General features: G+C 41.6%; 1 protein-coding gene across 7 annotated transcripts in view; it reads left to right on the top strand.

Annotated features, from left to right (window-relative positions):
- Positions 1-25,350, top strand: part of SYTL2 (synaptotagmin like 2) — a gene marked incomplete at its 5' end in the record, with an annotated part of 62,001 nt that extends 36,651 nt beyond the window's left edge. For 3 of the 7 annotated variants that reach the window (XM_080912665.1, XM_080912662.1, XM_080912661.1), the window contains 11 exons: positions 764-817; positions 1,918-1,965; positions 9,484-9,578; positions 12,479-12,598; positions 13,771-13,940; positions 15,814-15,916; positions 17,733-17,903; positions 19,265-19,343; positions 21,535-21,634; positions 23,676-23,881; positions 24,445-25,350. In XM_080912665.1, the coding sequence (XP_080768791.1) occupies positions 764-817; positions 1,918-1,965; positions 9,484-9,578; positions 12,479-12,598; positions 13,771-13,940; positions 15,814-15,916; positions 17,733-17,903; positions 19,265-19,343; positions 21,535-21,634; positions 23,676-23,881; positions 24,445-24,590 (1,292 nt within the window). In that variant the 3' untranslated portion in view covers positions 24,591-25,350. Of the gene's footprint in view, positions 1-763; positions 818-1,917; positions 1,966-9,483; positions 9,579-12,478; positions 12,599-13,770; positions 13,941-15,813; positions 15,917-17,732; positions 17,904-19,264; positions 19,344-21,534; positions 21,635-23,675; positions 23,882-24,444 lie in introns of those variants that run through there. The other 4 variants (XM_080912666.1, XM_080912663.1, XM_080912664.1 and 1 more) reach the window with 3 other exon arrangements.
- Between the last annotated feature and the right edge of the window lie 1,094 nt (positions 25,351-26,444).

Here is a 26,444-nt window from a genome sequence, read left to right as displayed (position 1 = left end):
TTCCAGAAAAGGCATGTCCAGTCCTTTGTTGGACAGCTCTGATTGTCCTTCCTTTTTGTTGGTGATGGGCACTGAGGGAAACCGAAGAAGACAATTATCCTATTTAGTAAAACCAAGCCAAGCCCTCTTGTCTGAGAAGTCTGGAGTTATTGCTATGGTGCAGCTTTAAAGTGCTCAGGAATGTATAGGGTTAAAAGAAAAGTCACAGTCAGCTGACGGGTATTCTAGCACTCTCTCTTCCAAATACCAATACCCACTCTCACACTAGCCTGCCAAGATTCCACTTAGCAGCTGGTCCCCAGTTGCATCTCTTAAGTTGGCTTCCGAAGCAAGCCTCCCAGAGGCATCTGAAAACAATGATGTACAGACACAAATATTTGTTAATGACCATAGGTTTGGGAAGGTGTTAGTCATGGCCAGAGTCTTACCCTCTGCAGAAGAATAGAAGGCTGCTTCAGCCCCAGCTTTCCCGTTGTCAGCAGATTGCTTGCTCTGAGCTAACCCTCTAACCCTTGGGAGTCAGCGCACAGCAAGCAGCTTGCTGATGTGAGCCGCATCGGGCTGAAATGGAAGTGGCTGCTAAAACACCGGCTCAAGTAGCTAATCTGAAGAGAAAGTTTTGGGGGGAAGGCGTCTTGGTTGCATCCTTCACCGCATCCTGACTAATTGCTTCCAACTCCTCAGGGGAGCTTCCAGGGACAGCTTCATTGTTCTCTTATCAGGGGTCGGCCCCATTAACCATTTGTTAATTTTTCCTGAACAGATCAAGCAAAAGTAGATAATCTGCCTGAAGAATTAGTGCGTAGTGCTGAAGATGGTAAATATCTTTCTGCATTTGCATGTCTCTGTCTGTATTAAGTTCGGGGGTGATTTGGGCAGTCACTGGCATGCAGCTGTTGGGTAAATAGAAGAACGTCATTTGCCAGTATGTAGCCGATAGTGCCTAAATTATAAAAGCATTCTGACGTGGTGCATTTTATACTGTTGTATTCTAAAGCTTCTGCTGGTGGTAGTGTGGGGGTCTCAGCAGAGAGACTTGGGAAGCAAGGGTTTCTATAAATAGGGAATTATATTTCTGAGGGTATGAGCTAATTTGTGTTAACTCTGACTTGCAGAATCCTCTGAAGGCAGAAGGAACAGAGTGGGATCTTGGGTTAAATTGTTCTTGTATTTGATTCTCAAATCTCAGCATTTAGGTCTTTCTAGGCACAACTGAAAGGACAGGCCAGGACTAGGGAAGATAAACCTGCCTGTGGTTATATAAATGAGTCTGGAATGGTGTTGGGATTAACTGATTTCAAATATTAAGGAGCCCGAAGCTCTTGAGGCACGTCAATGGATTATATTTTGGTATAAAACTAACTGTATAATCAAGCCTTGGTGGGGGAAGGGCAGGAATGAGTCTTATTCCTACAGTTCAGCACCAAGAAGTGAGCGATCTATATTTGCCGACAGCTCTCGTTGTGTAAGCTGTTCTTGCAATAATCGTAAAAATGCAGTGCAGATTTCAGAGGTGATTTATTTTCTACATTATGTTAGGTTTTCTTCTTCTATATTCACAACTGCCTTGTTGAAACAAATGAGAATATGACTTTAGTTTTTATTTTGAAAATTAAAAAAAAAAAAAAACAGGAAACAAACGCTTGGGAAAATGAGGTGTCCTTTACAGAGCAGGGTGGGACAACTTGGATGCTCCTGATCCAGTTCTTCCCATGTCCTGCTGAGCCTGAGTGGCTTTCAGGAAGGCAAACTCAGGTCTTCTGCCCTGAGCCTTAGATTTGTAATTAAGCAGGAAGGAGGCTTTAAAGAGGCTTGTGAAGGATTCCAGTCTTAAAACTAGCATTTGAGTTTGACTTTGATGTCTGTTTAATCCTTAACTGAAATGGTATTTATTCTCAATGTTCCTCTTCTGGGTAGATCAAAAAGCAGACCAGGAACCAGATACAAATGAATGCATACCAGGCAGTGAGTAGCAGGACATTTCTCATGAATGACTAAACATTTCATTCCACGTAACATTAAATATGCTAATGAACTAATCCATTAATACTGAAGTACTCATTAATACTGTATTTCTAAAGCTTGCAAAAAAAAAAAACTATTTCATTCTGAAGAGGGCATATTAAAAACAGTTTACTATACTGAAAAGATGTACTTTCACTAAAGGAGCCCTATTGTGTTAAGTTTACGTATCTTATTATTGATGCTATTAATATATCTTACTCTGTTCTTTGAGTATTTGCCAAATGGGCACATTTTATGTAGTTTACTTTAACTTTTATTTAACAGTTAATAAATGAAAGTTTATTTATTTATTTTCTGAAAGCAACTTATTACTAATTTGGATCCCCAAAAGAACTAATGCTTACACAGTTCACAAACAGTAGAGCTGGCTAGACCTCCCTACATATCTATAGCAGTAAATTTTTGTTATAGTCAGGGTTTAAATTCTGAGGTAGTAAACTAGCTTCAAATGGTGAATATCCAATATTTTTTTTTAATTTTAACATTTGAATCTAAACAAAATAAATGCATACTTTTGCTTCTAATGCCCAGCAAGTAATTTATATCCACCAGAAGACAATATTAGATAATGTTTGTTTCCAGTTTTCAATATTAAGACTATTCCACATAGGTAGAACCACTGTCTTAAGGGCAAATTATATATTTGAAGTGGCTCTCTGGGGGCTGACAGAGCATGCATCTATGCCTGCATGACTGTTAACTCCCTTTCTACATAAATGTTGACACCGGTGGTGTGAAGCGATTGCTACCCATCCTGCTTTCAAGTCCACAGTATTGTGTGTGATAACTCCCAAAAGCCTTTGAATAAGCTAATGGACCTTCTGAGAAAAGCTTCTCAGTAGAGGAGCCAGTAGAGAGAAATAATCTGCTGATACTGGAGGTCTCTAATGCCTAGCTTGAAATCCGAGACTGCCCATGGGGTCTTCCTGAAGGCCCCAAGCTTTGGCACATGACTTGACAAATTGTTAAGAGCTGCCTAGGGGAGAAGGCAATTCAGGCCCGGCTCTGTGAGGATACTGTCTGGCTACTGCAGACAAAACCAGCTTCTACCCTGGAGATGTTTATGGACAGAGACTTTTCCTGTTGCCTTTCAACTGGGACGTGCAAAAGTTTAGGCTTCCAATTTTATTTTGCTGTTTGTTTAACATTTTGTTTGAGACACGAAAACAAAATACAGATAGACATATATCTATATCTCTGTATTCATTCATGGCCTAAGAGATTAATTATGTGCTTTAATATAGGTAAATTATTTCTTTAGCAATTTAAAAAACTGATTCTTGCTCTTTTCATTAGTAAATAACATTTTTATCAGGACAAATATATGTAATAAGAAATAAATAACTGAAGGTCATAAATACAAAACTGATTACATCATCATCTAACGAGATGCATTGTTGCAATGACGCAGCAAAAAGGCTTTTAAATTCTTCTTGAATTACACATAGGATATGACCTAATCTTATTTTTTATTCAATTTTATTGGATATTCTCTGTATTTACATTTCAAATGTTATACCCTTTCCCACCAACTCCCCTCCCTCCTCCCCCTCAACTTGCTTCCATGAAGGTGCTCCCTCTCCCAATCACCCTCTCCACCTCAGTGCCTTGGCTGGTTGATGATGTTGTTCTTCCCATGAGGTTGCAAACCTTTCAGCTCCTTTAGTCTTTTCCCTAGCTCTTTCTTTGGGTTCCCCGTGTTCAGTCCAATGTTTAGATGCAAGCATTCTCCTCTGTATTAATATGGCTCTGGCAGAGCCTCTGAGGAGGCATTCATGTCTGGTTCCTGCCAGTAAGCACTTCTTGGCATCAGCAATAGTGCTTGGGTTTGGTGGCAGCATATGGGGTGGTTCTCCAGGTGAGGCAGTCTCTGAATGATCTTTTCTTCAATCCCTGCTCCTCGATTTGACCTTGTATTTCTTCCACAGAGTGTTTTGTTCTCCCAACTAAGAAGGACTAAGGCATCCACATTCTGGTCGTCCTTATTTTTGAGCTTCATAAATTCTGTGGATGGTTTCTTGGGTGTTCCAAGCTTTAGGGGCTAGTATGTGCTCATAAGTGAATACATACCATGAGTGCTCTTTTGTGATTGGGTTACCTCACTCAAGTTTCATCCACTTGCCTAGAAATTTCATGAACTTGTTGTTTTTAGTAGCTGAGTAGTACTCTATTGTGTAATATGTTCCACAATTTCTGTATCCATTCCTCTGTTGATGGACATCTGGGTTCTTTCCAGCTTCTGCCTATTATAAATAAGGCTCCTATGAACATGGTGGAACTCTCTCTGTACCCTCTGGTTAGTCTGGCTAATGATTTATCAATTTTGTTGATTTTCCCAAAGAACCAGCTCTTGGTTTTGTTGATTCTTTCTATAGGTCTTTTTGTTTCTATTTCGTTTATTTCTGCTCTGAATTTGATTATTTCCTGCCATCTATTCCTTTTGGGTGTATCTGCTTCTTTTTGTTTTAGAGTTTTCACTTGTGCTGTCAAGTTGTTAACATATTCTCTCTCCAGTTTCTTTTTGGAGGTGCTCAGAGCTATGAGTTTTCCTCTCAGCACTGCTTTCATTGCGTCCCATAAGTCTCGGTATGTTTTGCCTTCATTTTTGTTAAATTCTAAAAAGTCTTTGATTTCATCCTTTATTTCTTCTTTGACCAAGTTATCATTGAGTAGACCATTGTTCAGCTTCCATGTGTATTTGGGCTGTTTGTTGTTTTTCTTATTATTGAAGACCAGCCTTAGTCCATGGTGATCTGATAGAATGCATGTAATTATTTTGATCTTCTTATATCTGTTGAGGTCTGTTTTGTGACCCACTATCAATTTTGGAGAAGGTGCCATGAGGTAGGTGCTGAGAAGAAAGTATATTCTTTTGTTTTAGGATGAAATATTCTATAGATGTCTGTTAAATCCACTTGGTTCATAACTTTTGTTAGTTTCACTGTGTCTCTGTTCAGTTTCTGCATCCATGGTCTATTCATTGATGAGAGTGGGGTGTTGAAGTCTCCCACTATTATTTGTGTGTGGTGTAATATATGCTCTCAGTTTTAGTAGAGTTTCTTTTATGAATGTGGGTGCTCTTGTTTCTGGAGCATAGATCTTCAGGATTGAGAGTTTATCTTGATAGATTTTTTTTTCTTTGATGAGTACAAAGTGTCCTTCCTTGTCTTTTTTATGATTTTTCATTGAAAAAATATTTAATTCGATATTAGGATGGCTACTCCAGCTTGTTTCTTGGGACCATTTGCTTGGAAAGTTTTTTTTTTCCCAACCCTTTACAGTGAGGAAGTACCTGTCTTTGTTGCTGAGATGAGTTTCCTGTATGCTGCAAAATGCTGGATCCTGTTTACCTATCCAGTCTGGTAATCTATGTCTTTATATTGGATTATTAAGTTCATTAATGTTAAGGGATATTAAGGAATAGTGATAGTTGTTATGTGATATTTTTGTTGTTAAAAGCAGAGTTATGTTTGTGTGCCTTTCTTCTTTGGTGTTTGTTGCAAGAGGATTAGTTCCTTGCTTTTCCTAGGATGAAGTTTCCCTCTTTGTGGTGAAGTTTTCCATCTATTGTCCTTTGTAGGGCTGGATTTGTGGACAGATATTGTGTAAATTTATTTTTGTCCTGGAATATTTTGGTTTCCCCATCTATGGTGATTGAGAGTTTTGCTGGATATAGTAACTTGGACAGGACCTTGTGTTTCCTCAGGGTCTGTATGATGTCAGTCCAGGATCTTCTAGCTTTCATAGTCTCTGTTGAGGAGTCTGGTGTAATTCTGATTTGTCTGCCTTTACATATTACCTGTCCTTTTGATCTTACTGCTTTTAGTGTTCTTTGTTTTGCACATTTGTTGTTTTGACTATTATGTGTCAGGAGAATTTCCTTTTTTGGTCTAGTCTATTTGGGGTTTTGTAGGCTTCTTGTATGTTTGTGGTCATCTCTTTCTTTAGCTTATGGAAGTTTTCTTTTATAACTTTGTTGAAATTGTATTTATTATATAATTATTATTACATTATTATAATAATAAAAATTATATATTATTACTGAGCCTTTCAGTTAGGAATCTTCGTTCTCTTCTACACCTATTATCCTTAGATTTGGTCTTCTTATTGTGTCCTGGAGATCCTGGATGTTTTGGGTTAGAGCCTTTTTGATTTTTGCATTTTCTCTGACTGTTGTGTCAAGGATTTCTATGGTATCTTCTGCTCCTGAGATTCTCTCCTGCATCTCTTGTATTCTGTTGGTGATGCTTGCATCTATGACTCCTGATGTCTTCCTTAGGTTTTCTAACTTCAGGGCTGTTTCATTTTGTGATTTCTTCATTGTTTCTATTTCTGTTTTTAATTCTTTCACCTGGTTGTTTGTGCTTTCTTTTAGCTCTTTAATTAATTTTTGTGTTTCCTCTTTAAGGTCTTCAACTTGTTTGTGTGTGTTCTCCTGGCTTTCCTGTACTTTTTAAAGTGTTTTATTTATGAGCATCTGAAAGATCTCCATCATCATCATGAAGTATGATTTTTAAGTCTAAATCTTGTTTTTCTGGTGAGTTGGGATATCCACTATTTGCTGTGGTGGGAGAACTGGGTTTTGATATTGTCAGGTTGTCTTGGTTTTCGTTTCTTAGAGTCTTGCACTTGCCTCTTGCCATCTTATTATAGGTGGTGCCAGGTGATCTTGTTGTCTCTCTTGTGGGTCTGTAGGACCATGGTCTTTAGAAGGAGATTGTTCCTGGGTAGGCTGTAAGTTACGATGGCAGTGCCCAGTCCTGATGCAGCTGGGCCGGGTCTGGCGTTGGGTCGTCGTGAGGGTTCTGGGCAGCCTCCCAGGGCAAACAGTGGGCAGAAGAAGTTGTCTCACCTCTCAGCTTAGGATGGAAAGCTCTCCTGCAGCTCTTCTGAGCACCTAGCGACCTTCCAACCTAATGTTGAATTGTTTCCATTGTAACTCACCCAAAATGCTTGCACACACAATAGTACAATTCACTCACATATACACAAACATTCACAGTGATTTAGAAATGCACATGCACTCCCACAAGTGCACACATATGCACCTGTACACACACACTTTGACTACAGGGAAAATGATAAATGGGTATTCTAACGAGACATTGTGAATGGATTTGCTGTATGTGTTTACCTTTGTGAGCCTCAGGCTAGGTGAGGACTGATATAGAATAAACAAAAATTTAACATAGGTGGCTCAGTTTTGGTTTTTCCCTCCTTAGATTTCTTTTAATTAAAAATGAAAACAGCTAATGTTTAAGATTAAATGTATGTCTTTAAGTTATGAAGAGAAAGGCAATTTGATTTGCCTGTATTTTCTAATGGTAATTTTAAGGATAAAGCCAAATAAATATATTTGTATTGTGTTTAAGTCATAACTTAGAGATGATATATCATAAATCTTTGAATCTTAAAAAATATGTATACAGCACTAGTATACACCAGACAGTGTGACATGCATCGAAATAGAAACTTTCATTGTAAGAGCTACCACTCACCTTAATGAGAAAGCTTACCCACTGTGATTCATGTACAAAAGAAGAAAATAATGTTTGAACTAAATATATGCAAATCATGACTCAAGCTCACGCTCTGACATTACATACATTATTGTATTAGAAAGAAGTCATGTGCTATCTTTTCTTAATTAGTAGAGTATATTAACTTAAAGTGTTTAAACCTGACCTTGATATACTGAAACTTCTTGGAGCCAAATGGTATCTAAATATATTCTTTACATCATTTTTCTTAATACAGGGCCTTTCCGTGTAGCCCTGGCTGGCCTTGTCATGGAAAGTCAAATTTGTTATACAAGGCAAAGGAACTTGCCATGTAACCTAAGCTGTTCTCAACTCATAAAAAATCCTCCTGCCTCTAAATATCAAGGGCTAGGATTAAAGGCCTGCACCACCTCACTAGCTAAAATATTACTTTAAAAATTATAGACTTTCATAATTCTGAGTGACAACCACCATCAGAACCATAGCATTACCCTCTTCCTCTCTCTCTTTCTGTGTGTGTGTGAGAGAGAGAGTGTGTGTGAGTGTGTGTGTGTGAGAGTGTGTGTGTGTGAGTGTGTGTGTGTGAGTGTGTGTGTGAGTATGTGTGTGTGAGTGTGTGCGTGTGAGTGTGTGAGAGAGTATGTGTGTGAGAGTGTGTGTGTGTGAGTGTGTGTGTGAGTGTGTGTGTGAGAGTGTGTGTGTGTGAGTATGTGTGTGTGAGTGTGTGTGTGTGAGTGTGTGAGAGAGTATGTGTGTGAGAGTGTGTGTGTGTGAGTGTGTGTGTGAGTGTGTGTGTGTGTGTGAGTGTGTGAGAGTGTGTGAGAGTGTGTGTGTGTGAGTATGTGTGTGTGAGAGTGTGTGTGTGTGTGAGTATGTGTGTGTGAGTGTGTGTGTGAGTGTGTGTGTGTGAGTATGTGTGTGTGAGTATGTGTGTGTGTGAGTGTGTGTGTGAGAGTGTGTGTGTGTGAGTGTGTGTGTGAGTGTGTGTGTGAGAGTGTGTGTGTGTGAGTATGTGTGTGAGTGTGTGTGTGTGTGAGTGTGTGAGAGAGTATGTGTGTGAGAGTGTGTGTGTATGAGTGTGTGTGTGAGTGTGTGTGTGACAGTGTGTGAGTGTGTGTGTGTGTGTGTGTGTGTATGTGAGAGTGTGTGTGTGAGTGTGTGTGTGTGAGTGTGTGTGTGAGAGTGTGTGAGTGTGTGTGTGAGTGTGTGTGTGTGTGTGTTTGTGTGTGAAAGAGAGAGAGACCCTCAAACAGGAATTTTTCTAATTTACTTATTTAATATTTATAATTACTAAATAAACAAACCTGGTCTTAGTCATTCCATAGCCAAGGGTCCTTACTGTTTAATTGTGAACAAAAATCTTGAGTGTCCAAATGAAATAGTTTTTCAGCCTACAGCATGTTGAAATGTGATGGATCTTGTCGGAGGGTCGGGGAGATGAACCAATACATTACAGCACTTGGGGTTCAGAGCTCTGATGTGGGAAGAAATAAGTAAAATCAATTTACATTGACACCAGAGGTCTTTTTGAGACCGTGGCCTGTCTCTTTCCGTGCCTGTCCTGGAACTTGCTGTGTAGCTCAGGATGGCTTCAAGCCCCCAGCAATACTCTTGCCTCAGCCTCCGAGTGTTGCTGGGATTATTGACCTGAGCTGTCATGTCTCGTACATAATGTAATGTAAGACCCACCCACATCAATTAAATCAGAGCAAGTGGTCCTGTTTGTTTGCTTGTTGTCAATTCATTTTCATTTGGTTCAACTCCCTTTAAGCTCTCTCTCTGGATGTGACTTATATGAACTGTTTGTCACTTACCTCATGATCCTATGCATGCTAACGACTACACCTTTAACCTTTATACGGAACAGCACTCACAAATGAAAGCCAAGTGTGTTCTCAAAGTGTGCCTAATGTCTGATGGTTCTGGATCATTTTGAAATCTAAATGCTGCTCTCTAGTTTCCACAGTGCCTTCACTGCCTGACAATCAGTTTTCCCACTCTGACAAACTCAAAAGGATGAGCAAGTCCGTGCCAGCATTTCTTCAAGATGAGGCAAGTTTATGTTTTGGACCTTTGGGGAAATAGGAGGTTTTCTCTGACACCACTGGGCCATCTGGCCTAAACCTAGGATGTCAATGGGGTGGCTCTTGCCTCCCAAACCAGTGCAGGCTGTGTTGTTGATCCAGGAACAGGGCAAGAGAAGCATGCCTCATTTCACCCAGACAGCAGTTACTCTGGCCACTGAAGGTGGGTTGGAGAGATCTAGGAATGTGAAACTTTTGCTTCAAAGTAGGTACAAATTAAGAAATATGTGAAGAAATTAGCTGTAGCAATAGCTAAGAGCTGCCTTGTAAAACCATAGGAGGTACAACTATTTCCAAGTCACCTGTTAAAATAATCCACTGGCTTCCACAAACACTGTGTTCATGATTTCACTAATTCTCCAATGACCATGAAGCTCTGCACCACCATTATCTCCAAATATTACAGGTGGAAAAAAAATAAAGGCTATGGAGTTAAAACATCTTCAAACAGGCAGATAGCAGACCCGCATACAGACCTGATTTTCCTGCTGGTAACCACTGTGTTGTAACCATGGAAAATAAAAGCGAAGCTATGTTCCACAACCTACCAAGTACAGGATATGTACCATAAACTCAATACTCCAGTTAGTTTCCAAACACCCAGAAACCACTATAAAGTAGATCTAACACTTTGCCTGAGGTCTTTTGACTTAGTAAGAGCTCAGTTTTGGGGCTGGAGAGATGGCTCAGGGGTTAAGAGAACTGACTGCACTACCGGAGGTCCTGAGTTCAATCCCAGCAACCACATGGTGGCTCACAACCATCTGTAACGCAACCCTCTGTCAGTATCTGAAGACAGCTACATTGTATTCACATATATAAGATAAATTAATCCTTAAAAAACAGAAATAAACTTGCCAGCCATAGTGGCACACCTTTAAAAAGAAAAAAGAGCTCAGATTCTTACTGTCACATGATTAGAAGAAACCTGTGGTCTGTAGTAAGAGATTCCCAGTTCTGGCTATAAGCTAGATTGTTGTATTACTAGGAACAAATAAATTCTTCACTTTTAGTGAGTCTGATTTTTGACTCTCTACTGTATGAGGTTGTTGGGACCAAATGACTAAAGTGGAGAAACATATAACACGGTGCCCGGAAGATAGTGAACACTCAGTAAAGATTAGAATCTGTGAGTCTAGATTTTGCCGGGGTTTCTGAAAGGGAAATGGAAGGCTTTATACTCACGCCAAGCTTAATAGACAGGATGTGAGCAAAATTTTGAGCAAGATGTAAATAGCATCATACTCCCATTCTGGGTGCTTTTCTGTTCATTAGAAACTTTGGGTGGACAGCACCTGTAAACATTTGGTCCTTACAGATGTTTAAGAGCCTACACTAGTTTGGGAAAGAAATCACTCTTTTAGTGAGGAGAACTAACTCATTAGCTGATTGCTAGCCAAACATAAACCCCATACAATTTCTGTCATTTAGACCTTTCAAGATCGGCTCTGGTCTTGGGTGGTCATGGGAATGAAACATGTAATTTGAGAGGCAAATTGTACCAGTATATCTGTTAAGTTTCTCCTTCAGTTTTAACCTGCTGTCTCATCCCTTAATGGGGCATCTGGCTTTGTGTGTCAGAGACGTGATGAAACTGTATCTCTTTACCTTTCTAAGCATGAAGGCTTGAGCTGGGGAGGCAGGGACTCAGCTCTTTTGTCAGCTGTCCCTTTGGAACTTAGTCACCTTTAGTGAGTGCCAGCTAAGTGACAAATTCAGTACCAGGACAACAAGACAAGGTCTCATCCTCCCATAACTTACTAATGATCTGGTATACTAGTGGAATATATGTGTTCTGAGAGAAGAGAATTGATTGTGTAGTGTGTGGGAAGAGAATGTAACATCAGAGAGATTTAAAAGGTATGGATTTTAAAAAAATCATCGAGATAAGATTATTTTCTTTTCCATGTGAGACATTAATGTTTTTTTAACTCCTTCATTAATCTGCATTATAATTGATATCTATGATACTGATGTGTAATTGCATGACCCTGGAATATGCTGGCCTGAACTAACGACTCTTCACACCCCCGGAGCTACTGTGCTGCTCTATAGATCCCACAATCCCTGAGTAAAATTGTTATAAATAATGTTATAAGAAAACATTCGGCAATCCTTAAGTATGAATGCAATTCACATTGTCATTGTTGTTTTTCTTCCTGGTTTTAAGTAGATATTCCTTGGAATGTATTGAAAATAAGCATCACATTGCTTTTTAGTTTTTAAAGCAATGTGTTGAGAGCTAGTGAGTGGATAATTTAACAGATGTAAGCAACAACAGGATAAATAGCACTACAGGTTACATGAGGGATGCCTTACGTTTAAATATATAAAATGTAACTGAAACTCATCAGACTAAATCTTAGTATTTTTAGTTTAATAGTATCTTTAGCAAAAGAGTTTGATTTTTAAGAAAGCTAAAGCTAAAATATTTAGAGTGGAAAAGTTTAAGCATGGTATTTTATACTTTGATAGGATTTCATAGATGTTTTACGATATATATTATAAAACACACACATATATGTCTATATGCATTATATGTGTATATACACATATTATTTTCTAGGGAACATAGATATATTAAAAGAGTGACAAGAGATCTCACAGTGATGCTGTCTTCCATAGGTCCTGGGGTCACACTGTGGCAAAGCATCATGCCATCACCCTCTTAGCACACTGCTCTTTTACGTGAGGTCTACTGCAGAGCACCGCTTCACCCAGAAGCCCCAGCCATTAGCCCTAGCACCACTGCCTTTGGGAAATGTCCCAGATCAGTGTGTAATAAGATACCGTCCTCGCCTGGATATAGATTCTAACATTGACTCATTCCAAATATAAACACTGCGTATGTGATGTGATGTCTTGTAGAGCGATGACAGAGAAACAGACACAGCATCAGAGAGCAGCTACCAGCTCAGGAGATACAAGAAGAGCCCCAGCTCATTAACCAATCTTAGCAGCTCCTCTGGCATGACGTCCTTGTCCTCTGTATGTAAACAAAGGCTCCATCTTACTCTCTCTGCTGCTCTAAACTTTGCTCTTGTATGCCCCTGCTCACCATAAAGTCTTATCTCTAAACCTCAACATCATTTTCTTTAATTTGTAATTACCTTCCAGATTCCTAGCTATCCCAACTCTCGTAGAATGAGGGGTTTAATGCACATTGTAATTAAAATTAACAACCACCTTTGGACATGCTTCAAAGTTCTAAACTGAAAATAATATGAACCATTCAAAAGTTTTTTTTTTCTTGTTTGTGGAACAGAGTGGCTCTTACAGAACCTGCTCATCTCAGACATGACTTTAGATACAACTTGCTGGCACACAGTTGTACCTGTCTTTCAAATCGGCCTCTTGAAATTTAGACTGAGTCTTGTGAGGAATAGAATAGTACTTCGTTGCCTTCTGGAAGGATCCAGAACAGCTTTTATATGGAAAACTCCCGATGCAGAGTTGCTCAGATTAGATGAGAGTGAATGTGATGATATAGAACGTCTCCCATCAGTTAAGGCACCCCACGTGGTGTCTGTATAGAAACACACGTGAAATGGCATTGACATATATTTATTTGAACAACTCCCTACTGTCCACACACATTCGTACAGCTCACCAGGTGTGCTAGACAAATGGTACCACGCTTAAATCACTAGCCTTGTATTTCTGAAGCCCTTTGAAGAAATCTATTTAAATTGATTTTTCCCTTGATAATCTATGTATGCCTGGGGAAGGCTCTAAGTTCCCTTCATCAAGCAGATGTAGTCTACCCTTCCCAAACTCTGACAGCGCGAGGCTCAGCAAGAACTTTTCTAGATTCCGAGGATGAGAAACATAGTAAAATTCTTCTGTAGTGCCATGTGTCACTGTGACTTGTGTGCCCGGAGTTTCTCCCATCCTTTTTCTTTAGCACAGCTAACAGAATGCCACCTAGCGTAAAACCACCCTGTTTTGAGATGAACTGGCATCTAAATAACTTTGTGTCGCACTGTTATCTTTAAATTTAGGAACAATTTAAAGCAAACCTAGTCACGTGTGTCATGTCAGGTCACGTGTGCTGGTATTACCTTATGCCATATCAAATTATCTGGTGTTCCATGTAATCTGGAAGCATGAGGCCAAGCAGGGACCTCGACACAAGCCCTGCCTGTTTCTGACACACCCAGGCGAGCAGCAGTGTGATGAGCGTTTACAGTGGAGACTTTGGCAACCTGGAAGTGAAAGGAAGCGTGCAGTTTGCAATCAACTACGTGGAGTCCCTGAAGGAGCTGCACGTGTTCGTGGCCCAGTGTAAGGACTTGGCAGCAGCAGATGTTAAGAAACAGCGCTCAGACCCGTAAGTACGGACCTGGGGGGGCTCGCCCAGTTTTTTCTTAGTTCTCAGTCAGTCTGGTAGGGATCAAGGAATGAACGCCATCAAAGACTGTGTGCTTCTATTTGAAAAGCTGGTTATTTATGAACTCATACGCCAAACATTCGATTATAAAAAAGGATATGGAGAAGCAATAATACTTCAGTTTGGGAGCTTGCTTAGAGAAAAAGATTAGACACAAGTACTCCATAAAGACGGATTCAGAGGCAGCAAAATCCAGAATAAAATCAGAACCCTACTCCTCCTGGCAGACTTTCAAAACTTTTTTAAAATCAGAGACACAGGGGACAGACTTCATAATGTTCATTGTTGTGAAAATACTTGACTTAATAAAGTGGTTTTCATATTTAAATTGTCTTACAAAGCCAAGTGTGGTGGTACACATCTGTAACCCCAGCCCTCGGGAGGTAGAGGCTGGAGGATGGTAAGTTGGGAACAAGCTTCTGCTGTCTAGGAAGACCCCTGTCTCAAAACAAATGAGTAGTAAATGCAGTTGTCTTACATTGGGACTTTAGAAAGAATTGCTAATTCATCTTTTAAATCATAGGAGTGAGTGCATTTCAGTTTGAAGAAGTCTGATTTCTGACCATTGTTCTGGGTCATTCCCAGTTGGTCTTTATATTCATTTTATTTCAAAAAATATTGCACTATTTTATTACAGAGTAAATTGGACAATCACATTCATTCTAAATATAACTCACTAAAAGTTAGGAGGTACATATATATACATATATATATGTATGTATATATATCAAATGGTGGGACATGATCTTTTTGTATTTTTAGGCATGGAATTTTACTTTTAATTTATGAGTGCTTTGTTTGCATGTATGTGTAGGGTCCAAATGAGAGCCTGGTGCCTACAGAGGCCAGAAGAGAGGATCAGAGCCAGGAGAACTCAAGCTAGACTTGGTTGTGAGCTGCACGTTGGTGCTGGGAACCAGCCTGGGTCCTCTGAGACAGGGAAAGTGCTCTGAACCACGGAGCCATTTCCCTAACCCCATGTCTTCTTCTTAAAAATCATTTGTATTTACTCTTTGACAATTTCATGTATGTAATGCATTTTGATCTTATTTGCTCCTTCCCACCTTCACTGGAAACGGGCTGGGATTACAGATGAGCACTGCCCTATTCAGCGTTTACTATGTAGGTTCCGTGGAGCCAAATTCCTGCCATCAGGCTTGTGTGACAAGTGTCCCCCTCCCCACCCCACTGGACATTTCCCCGACCTCCTTTTTTTGGTTACAGAATAATTCCTTGGCACCCTTCATTGGTTTGATGCCAAATGTGGATGGCCCAAGCAGATGTGTGCTACGGTTAATTAGTCCATTAGATGCTAACAAAGCAGCAAGTCCCACAATCACCAGCGCCTTTTCTCAGCAGGAAACAAGCCAAACGAATTACACATTACACTAGAAGCCTGTTGCCTAGTTTTCCTTAAGTGCCACATTCGGAAAGCCAGTGGAAATGATGGATTTGAGACTAGTCATGGCGGCTCACACCTGTTATACAAGCACTAAACGTGGAGACAGGAGAATCGTGAGCTTGAGCTCTGCTTGAGCTGCATTAAGAAACATACTTTTTTTTAAAAAAAGAAATTTCTATTTAAAAATCTTAAAACAACATTAAATGATCCATCCTACTAAAATCTTTTAATCTATTTAAATATTTTAAAATATCAAGGCGTGGACAGGAACATCCCTTTCTTACCGGTTTTATCAGCACCACGGGATCATTTCTGCTCCCGGTTTTCACTGCTTTAAAGGTAGATGTGCACACGTATCATTTGTATCTTCTCTGGCTTCCACATCTCTCCTTTCACGTCTTTCCTTTTCAGATATATAAAGACCTATCTGCTACCAGACAAAGGCAAAATGGGCAAGAAGAAGACACTTGTAGTGAAGAAGACCTTGAATCCTGTATACAACGAGATACTGCGGGTATTTCTAAACTCTGTCCCCAGACAGCTTTTGTGATGACCTGGCTCTGCATTATCATGTCTGCCTAAATGGTGTTCATACAAGAATGTCAGCACCCCAGCCGAAACTGCCCTTATCTTTGCATTTTCTGTTGCTTCCGACTGGAATAGGCTGCCTCAGCATCTTTTATCACCACCACGGGGATAATTTCTTAATTAACCCTTTCTTAAACAATCGTTAAGCTACTCAATCCATCTACTTTAGCAACCGTAATTCCTCCGATGACCTCTGACTCCCTAACCTTGCTTATCAAGGACTTGACAGCTTTCAGTACTTTAACCTTGACACTAAGGGTTAAGTTCCACAAGGGCAAGGACTAACCTGTGGTGTGTGGAGACTGTGTATAATGCTCCTGCACCCGAGAACTCAGAAATGAGGCTAATGGTAATTTCCGTATCTGCAAAGGGGGAAATAAAGATACTCACCTACCGCTTTCGGGAATCACAGACTAGACATTAAATGAGTTAATGTCATTTAACATTACACATGGAGCTCATACTGACTCACAGCAGTGTTTGTGGTGGGGACACCACAGAAACGTTTATTGGAAAGATGGTTAGGTGGGTCTTAAGTGGAAAGTTGCCTAGCTACATACATTCTTTTTCTCCCTACATGGGATGTCATGTGATATCTGTTATGACTGACAAATCACTCAAGCGAGAGCTGTCCTCCATTCTGTTTCAGAAAACTACAAGTATTTGATAATCCTCCAGGAAGAGGGGAAGAAACAGTTCAATGATGCTGTCAGTCATCCGTGACTGAATTAGCCATCTGCGGATTTATGCAGCAAGTTTGTAATTACTGTCTGACTGTGACATATCCCAGGACCCTAGCTATTTCTGGGTCAGCTGCTTCAACCCTATAGTCAGGAAAAGCCAGCGGATTTACACCGTAAATTCAGAGAATGGGAGGTCTGAGATAACCAAAATGGACCTTCAAGTAGTATGTCACAAAGCCAAATGGGGATTATTTTTAGATTGGAAGTACTATTATTTCTTCTGTGATTACATGTAATCAAGGATTGACTTCCTTTGACATGAAAAATGGTTAGGACACCAAGACTTTTCTACCTAACCATGTGAGGCTGGAAAAATCAATTTTACTTATTTTAAGGAAAAAAAAATGTTTCTTTTTAATCTGATAATTCGGGAGATCTTTTTGTAGGGGCAGATGGTATATGGGGATGTGCCTTGTGCTTAAGTGTTTCTGGGAACCCAAAACTGTTTTAAATAATAAAGTTCAGCTGGGCATGGAAGTGCACTCCGATGATCTGAACGTGGAGCGGAGGTAATTGATGCTATCCTCAGCTGTGTAGCAAGTTTGTACAGCAGGCCTTAAAGGGGCCTCTCGGCAACTACAAAGAAAAAAAAAAAGAAAGAAACAGGAAAATAAGTGTAAAACACCTTGTCCTTAGGTAGAAAAACAGAAGTCGACTGGATTTGAATTGTATTGTTAGGTGGAGCCTCATTTATGATGTGTCTCCTGTCAAGGCACCCAGCAAAGGTCGAATAATGAACTTTTGATTTTAGAAAGCTATTTCCAGGTATGATATTTGAACCACGGTTTGCCAGCATCAGGGAACGCATCCGCCTTCAAGGAAAGACGGGGCTTTAGCTCTTAGAAATCAGATCCGTCGAGTAAGATGCGTTCGCAAGCCTTTTGAAACTGGAAACCAAACAGACATTTGGATCCACACAGATGACCTTCCTTGTCTCTGTCACAACGTTGGCATAAAGTGATGCTGGTCTTCGTTTTTATTGTCTTCTCTTCACTACAGTATAAAGTTGAAAGACAGTTTTTAAAGACACAGAGGCTGAACCTGTCCGTTTGGCATCGGGATACCTTTAAACGCAACAGCTTCCTGGGGGAGGTGGAACTTGACCTGGAAACGTGGGACTGGGACAGCAAGCAGAACACACAGCTCAAGTGGTACCCGCTGAAGAGGAAGGTGGGTTCAGAGTCCCTTTTTCCTGTGCTGGGTTGGTGTGTGATCTGGTGTACAGAGAAGAGCCCAGTAGCATTTACCTCACAGTGCCGGTGTGGAACTTGGGGCCATCTGAAACTAGAATTGAATTTACATTGTGTATTTGGTAAAGAAAGGCCTTTAAAAATTATGTGGAGAACTTACAACATTCGATGCAAATGTTTGAATTCTGTCTTCAAGAAGGTCATTTAAGTGCCGCCAATCCTTTGAAATCTGAGATAGTTGTTGAGCCTAGTAATGGTCAGATTGTCCCTTGAAAAGAATGTGCCTTGTTTTGTTTAGTTACAGGGTCTTATTCCATAGCCCATGCTTGATTGAAACTAGCTAGCCCATTAGCCTAAGGTAGCCCCTTCCCAGGTTAGCCCCTAATTGAGATCATTATGGGCCTACTCCTCAGGGCACGGCCGCTTTGGAGTTTGACTGCTGTTGCTGGGCTTCAGGGAAGCTCCAAGACACAGCTCCTGGGGTGGGAAAGCACAGTCTGAGATGTAGGAAAGCCAGAGCTGCCTGGGGATCCCCCAGCTTATGATGAGGGGGGGGGGAGAGCAAAGGGCGGGGTGGGGAGTGGGGGTGTGTCTCTGATTCTTGGATATCCAGGCACTGCTGGGAGAAAAGTTTGAGATCAGAGTCAGGGCCCTGCAGGCTGGCGACAGTATGTAGCCCATGGCTAGAGTGAGCTCTGGCTGGGGAGCTCCGATTTGTCCTGTGGGTGATTGTTCTTAGCTTGGCAGAGTTAGAAAAGCACAAATGGGCCTTCCATGGGAGAGTTGCACTACGGGTCTGTAGGCAAAGGCCTTCCCCAGGTTCCTCAACACGGGTCTTGAAGAAACAAACAGTTCATGTTTAACCACATCATTAGCTGTTCATGGCGGAAGATGGATGCATAACTGTACTGTACCCACTTCTCAGGGTGGGCCTGAGATTAGATACCCTTCAGGCCTCTCGGTAGCTCGTTAGCATAGAGAACTCTGGACCTGTCTGACGTCAGGTCACCGTTCCTTATGTGAGAGTGTGGCACGTGTTCCAGGCCAGAAATCTGTCAGGGTGTCCCAAGTCACGGGTGTGTGCCCACCAAGTCTCCAGCTGTCAACCTGTTCCACCTCACCAAGCTTCCTGGCATGGGTTCACCACTCAACAGTAACAATTTTTCCTTAGTTATAAAGTTATAATTGTGGAGCTTGGATGCAGAGGAAAAACTAAATTTGGAGCAAACAGGTGATCCTTAACCTCAGACGGCACAGACGTGGTACTGTAGCACAGCATTCACTGGCTGGGTAGAAAAGTACCTGTTCCTCACACTGCTAACACTCCCTTGTTTTTCTCAGACAGCACCAGTTGCCCTTGAGACAGAAAACAGAGGTGAAATGAAGCTGGCTCTCCAATATGTTCCAGAGCCAAGCCCTGGTATGCAGTGACTTTGTCTTCAGATCCAGATCTTCCACCTACCTCCTTCTCCAGATAACCTGGCCTCTGTTACGATTTCAAAGATGGATTCCTGAGCACACATATTAAGTTACTAATTGTATAGATTAAGGGGTCAACTCACAGTAGTAAACTAGAAAAATCTTAGTATTTCTCTTACAGTAAGAAATACATAATCTTAATTGTTTTGCCTTTAGCTCAGTGATACGAGCTATACTGACCTGGCTGTGGAGCAGATTCCCAGAACTTTTCCCTGCCCCATTAAACAGCACTACACCCTGTAAACAGCACCTCCTCTTTACCCTTCCCCAGAGTGTAGCTTACTTCCCATTTCTATGAGGAAATTCTTTGTTCTGTCTTTTCCAGCCCTGTGGATTGTCTTGGTTTCTGAAATGTTCGTGTTTGCACCATGTGAACGGGCTTTGCTGTAGTGAGAACCTAGGCCTACGGACAGAGCCGTGATAGGGAAGAAACTCTTCATTTCTTTCCCAGATGGGAACTAAAAGGATTCATAGAAGGCGCCCAGGAAATCAGATCCCCTGCATCCCCCCTTCTTAGTCTCATTAGGAGATAAAGCTTTCAGTCTTGATTACTGTTTGTAGGCTGGGCACTGGGGCCTTAGGTCTCCAGCCAGTTCAACAAGTTCAAAAACCTGGCGGAAATAAAGGTCACATCCCACCAACAACTAATTTCCCAGGCAGATTGTGTTGAAAGTTGAAGTCAGGAGAATGAAACAATGGCTGGTGAAGGCACAGGTTGGATTAGAAAAGGGCATTCTGCACTTCAAGGAAGAGGAGGAGGAAGAGGAGGGGGAGGAAGAGGAGGAGGGAGAAGAGGAAGAGGGGGAAGAGGAGGAGGGGGAAGAGGAGGGAGAGGAAGAGGAGGGGGAGGAAGAGGAGGAGGGAGAAGAGGAGGGGGAGGAAGAGGAGGAGGGGGAAGAGGAGGAGGGGGAAGAGGAGGGAGAGGAAGAGGAGGGGGAGGAAGAGGAGGAGGGAGAAGAGGAGGGGGAGGAAGAGGAGGAGGGGAAAGAGGAGGGGGAGGAAGGGAGGAGGGGGAAGAGGAGGGGGAGGAAGAGGAGGAGGGAGAAGAGGAGGAGGGAGAAGAGGAGGACGGGGAAGAGGAGAAGGGGAAGAGGAAGAGGAAGGAGGAGGACAAGGTATATGTTTAAGCTAAATTGTGGTCCAACTTATTGTATAACTTCTGGCTCTGTTTGTATATGACTCTGTACCTGTCTCCTGAGGTTAATCTGCACAGCAGCACCATTTCTAATCCTCCTCACTGACTCGGTGCTGAGGCTGAGGCACTTACGTAGTGCAATGTTCTTTCCCCTGTCTGCACTTTCACTCTGTAGGTGCTTCTCTCCACGTTTTCCTTCCCTTCCTCAGCCTCTCTAAGTCTCAGGTGGAGTCTCAGCTCCGCAAATCTTTTCCTGACTCAGTTATCACTCATTAAATACATCGTTTTCTAAAGCACTGGGTAACAGCTTGACATTTCTCACCATGTTTCATTTTTGTGCTTCTATTTCCATTAAATTTATTGACATTGATTTCTCCTGTATAGCCACATTCCAAGGGGCCTAAATTACTTATCATATTAATTATGTATATATATATATATATATATATATATATATATACACACACACAAACACACACACACACACACACACACACACACACACACACACACACACATATGAGCACTTTATAGATGTGGCTATAGATCAGTGAGTATGATTTAGTTGACTAGACTAAACCAGAAAAAAAAAGTCTAATAATGTTCCTCTGTTTATATGCAAGCAATCTAGCAGCAACTTCATACTAAGCAAGCTTCTTAGTAACTACCTATAATACTAACAATTATACTCCTATATTTAACTTTGTCTCCTCCCTAGTCCCCAACCTCAAGTACAACAAAGCAGAGGTGCATCCTTAAAGAACAGTGACTCTCCCTCTCAGGGCACCTATCTGTTGGCAGTAGCTCTTGTTTTTATAGAGCGAGTTGACCTCAGGATGTTCAGGCTAAGAAGCACACAGTCGAATGTCCATAAGCTTAATCAGCTCAATACCATCAAGAATTGGCTTGTTTCCTTGTGCTATCCTATATGCAAGGTGACATTTTTTTTTTCCAAAAAGAAATGGCAGCACATTTTGTTTTCTTTGTTCAACTCCAGGCAAAAAGCTTCCTACAACTGGAGAAGTCCACATCTGGGTGAAGGAATGCCTTGATCTCCCACTGCTGAGGGGGAGCCACCTAAATTCTTTTGTTAAATGGTAAGGATCTTCGTGACTCCACTTTACTTAGCTCTCCTATAGCCTTGTCTTTGCTGGCTGGTGTCAGTTCTCTGTATCTGTGATGTCAACACCCATCACTTACAGGTTATTAGAGACATCGAACTCTTGACCTATAAGAGTTTATAGCACCATCTCCCAAAGCTTTGTTTGGTTTTAAAATCAAACCTAAGAGATTGTGTGTACAAATTAAGCTACATATTTGAAACTCAAATGTAACATCATCTGAGGTACCTGCATGGTTGAGGGCAATTATTACTACAAAATAGCTGTCTTAGTTTGGGTTTCTGTTGCTGTAACAAAACACCATGACCAAAAGTTGGGGAGGGAAAGGTTTGTTTGGCTTAAACTTTCATATCACTGTTTATCATCACAGGAAGTCAGGACAGGTACTCAAGCAGGGCAGGAATCTAGAGGCAGGAACTGATGCAGAGACCACAGAGATGTGCTACTTACTGGCTTGCTCACCATGGCTTGCTCAGTCTGCTTTCCCCACCCACAGTGGGCAGGGCCCTCTCCCATCAATCACTAATTAAAAAAATGCCTTATAACTGGATCTTATGAAGGCATTTTCTCAACTGAGGTTTCCTCCTTTCAAATGACTCTAACTTGTGTCACGTTGACATAAGACTAACAAGGAAAATATCTTAATAGAACTATAATGCTAGATGTCACTCTGTTTGGCTTCCTAATGAACAAGGGAACATTTCTCTGGTTTCCTATGTTTTGTTTGCCAACATTTTGTTTTGGTTCTTCCTTCCTTCCTTCCTTCCTTCCTTCCTTCCTTCCTTCCTTCCTTGCCTATTTACGTCAGATTTCAAATATAAATCAGTTTATTAATTAATCCCCATTGGCATGTAGTCATGTACATAGTGCTAGATTATATAAGGACATAGATCATGTGAAAACATTTCAAAGTACACAGTGTGCTTTGAGTATTTCTGCCCTCCCCACTCCTTCTTTTTATTCCTATTGTTTCCTTCCTAGACAATCCTGCCTTTCTTCTCTCTACCTCTCTCTCTCCCTCTCTCTCCCTCTCTCGAACACACACACACATACACTATATGTGCTTTTTTTGTGTCTTTCTAAGTCTGACAGTTCAGTTAACATGACTATCTTCAGTTCATTTAAGCTGAATTCTAAGAGATGCCTCTACCAGCTCCTACCACTTTAAGTGTTTTCAATTAACTGAGCTGTGTACACTCATGTCACTTCTAACGTCAACCTCTCAAAGTCACCATCACCTTTCTAACTTTGTACTAAGGAAGCAAGTGACTGGGGAGTTGAATGATGTTCCTGGAATTCATAGTGAGTCTCAGAGTCAGGCTTCCAGCCCGGTTTGGCTGATTCTGTGCCTGCTCTTTTCAACACAATGCACCGTCCCCTGACTTCTACAAAACTACAGTAGGACCTTTCCAACATGTGCTCTCTCTCCCTCTCTCTCTCTCCCTCTCTATCTCTCTCTCTGTCTGTCTCTCTCTCTTTCTCTCTCTCTCTCTCTCTCTCTCTCTCTCTGTCTCTCTCTCTCTCTCTGTCTCTCTCTCTCTCTCTGTCTCTCTGTCTCTGACACTGGGTCTCTCTCTTTGGCACGGGGTCTCTCTCTGGCTCTTATCAATTAGGCTGTCTTGCATGGACACAGAGACTCAGGAATTCTTCCATTTTTATTAAATTCCCAGTACTGGGACTCAGCATGCATACTACCCTGTTCAGCCTTAGTATGGACTCGGCTGAGAGAGCTCGGGTCCTCCGTGTTTGCCAAAGCACTCACTAACAGCTGTATCCCCAGTTTTGGTTTAAGACTCACTTCAGTCTTCCCACCTCAGCCTGATGGATGCAGGGATTCTAGATGCAAGCTGCACACTTGGCTTCTGAGCTTTCTTCTTCTATTGCCGTGAGATGGCTGTGCTGAGGGGTTCTGACGGCATAAATGTCACCCTGTGAGATGGCTGTGCTGAGGGGTCCTGACAACACAAATGTCACTCTCTTAACCATGACGCCCGCACATTACTTTGTCTTTTGATAGTACCATCCTTCCAGATACCAGTAGAAAAAGTCGCCAGAAGACAAGAGCTGTAGGAAAAACCAGCAACCCCGTCTTCAACCACACCATGGTGTATGACGGGTTCCGACCCGAAGATCTGACTGAAGCCTGTGTAGAACTCACTGTCTGGGACCATTACAAACTAACCAACCAGCTTCTGGGAGGCCTCCGGATTGGCTTTGGAACAGGTAACATTTGTTACAAATTTAATTCTCTATGAGCCAAACTCTCCAGGAGATGCTAAAATCCTAAATGTAGTGAAACTGCTGGGTAAAAGGTCATCAGGGGTCCAAGAGTTCTTGGTTGAGAGGGTCTGCAGGGTCCAGAGTCTGTCCTTTCAGAACCTAAGTTACCGTTGGCAGGCTCCAAAATCCGAGCTTGGAAATTCCGACTTTGTGGACAAAGGAATAGTACCAGAAAACCCCCAGATACTCCAAAATAAAATAATAATAGCAATAATGACTAGCAATAATAAACAGTCCCTAAGGCATCAGCCAGTGTCTTCTCTCCCTCAGAACATAATCCTCCCCAGTCCTCTATGCCCTGAAAAGTCATCACCCACTGTTAACATTCGCATTCAGGTGAAGATCAGTCATCTGGGAGCCATGAGGAGGAAAATGAGGAAGGTACTTGGGTAGTAAGTTCTTCCTCGTGCCCCAGATGTGCTCTCCAGGTGTGTGCAAACTCTTCCTTGTCTTCCCAGCCCCTCCCCCAGCAGGAAATGTAAATGAAAATGAAAACTTTCTTTCAGGAAAAAGCTATGGGACTGAAGTGGATTGGATGGATTCTACTTCCGAGGAAGCCGCTCTCTGGGAGAAGATGGTAAACTCTCCCAACACTTGGGTGGAGGCGACGCTGCCCCTCAGGATGCTTCTGATTGCCAAGATTTCCAAGTGAGCCCAGTCTGCTGCCAAAACTTACTCCCGGTGGGATCTGAGCTTGAGAGTCGACTTCGTGGACAAATGCCCCTCCCCCGTTGTGACTAAGGAGCACTATGAAGCATGCTCAACCTGATCTGCACGAACGTCTTTGGTTGCATGACTCAAGGGAGTTAAATGATGACAAGATGTACGGCGGTGTGATGCTCACATTCAAGGAGACAGTTGAACGAGCTACAAAAACTGAACTGTTGCCTCCACACCAAAGAAAACGCTTTCCGGGGTTTGTACCACAATCTCTGTTGCAGTCCAGGCCTGCCATTTGGTTATTAAAATGCGTGCATTTACACAGGAAGGTTATGGGCAGAGAAACAAGGGCACTCCTGGATGGGGCGGAGAGAGGAAGGACAGCGGTGATGACAACGACGTACATAATTTGACAACCATTTACTCAGTAATCTCTAATGAAACATTGAATTGCATCTTAGGGCAGTGTAAGACTGACTCCACTGCTCATAAACCTGACTTGAGAACCCCCCACGCATTCCAACGCCCGTAATCTCACCTTTCAGTCTCAAATGGACTTTGGCGCCACCTACTGGCTGCACATGGAATTCAGCTCTTGGCTTATTTTGGCTTAATTTTTGCTAAAATGGGTGGCAAGCCTGTATTTTCTAAGACTATGCTAAAATATTGCTTATAATTGATGGTTTTTTTCTCATAATTTTACTACACAAAAATAGCATAAAAGAAGTCACAGGTATTCTTTGCTACAAAGTTTTAATCAGAATATAAATTGCTCAATTGTATTGGACTTCCTATGTATAATTTTCATAAGGTGTTTTGTAAAAAGACAAAAACACTTAGAATAAATAATCATGACTTAAAATTGTGTCGGTAGTTTATCCTAAGTTCTTAAATTTAAAAAATATATTGTATTAGGAATCCTAAACTATAAATTCTCTGGTATGGCTAATTTCTCCAGAGCCTTCAATGCACCTCTCATCTAACTGAGCTCTCCGGTTATTATAAAAGGCAGAGTCTTTACTTTTAAAAGACTTGTTGAGAAGATTGAACGTAAGTCAGAATTTGTTGTTGAAGATGTTTAAGTTTCTCCTTAACTTTTTCTACAGAGATTTCTTTGGATCGTTTTGATTCAGGAAACATTACTCTACCGTAAGAGCTCAGCTAGTTTTAATTTCTAAAAGCAAGCTCCAATGTAATGTAGATTTAAGGAAGTCTGAAAGAAGAGCGAATGTGAAATCTTGTAAAGATGTCTCATAGATGTCATCAAGGGGCTGTAACCTATAACACGGTCAGAGTGGTCTAAAAACAAGAACAAACCAAACAACACTAACAACATTAAATAAATAAAATAGAAGCCTGCTGGAGCACTTGCCTTTTTATGAAAACAAATACCGCAGCCTTAAACCCACTAGGTGCCGAGTTGACAAAGATGCCCTGAGGTTGTGCTGTGATGTACAGTCACTGCAAGCCCGCTGTGGCTTGTACCAAAGTCACAGTGCAGCCACACACCCCCCGCCCCCCAGCGTTCATGCATCTCAGGAGCACTGAGGAAATCAGCTGCCCTCCTCCGACCCCAGCCAGGACTACCTGCCTCCTCTCACCCCCACACCCCTTACCTCCAAGATACCAATGGGACAGGAAACCTCCTACCGTCCCAAAGAGAACCGAGGATGATGAGTTTTGCTTCATTTTATTTGTGCCTGGGTGGCATTTAGGCGTAGATGCTTCTGAAGCCTCAGAGTGTTTCTAATCTAGAGTCCTGTTTCAAAGGCTTGCAGTTTTCTCAAGTGTGGGATTTTAAAGTGTGTCCTCACTCCTTACTTAGTCAAGTGTCCAGCTAGTCCAT

This window comes from Micromys minutus, assembly GCF_963924665.1.
Source record: "Micromys minutus genome assembly, chromosome: 2".
NCBI lineage: Eukaryota > Metazoa > Chordata > Mammalia > Rodentia > Muridae > Micromys > Micromys minutus.
Note: the sequence above shows the minus strand (reverse complement) of the source record. Positions and strands in the feature narration are given on the sequence as shown.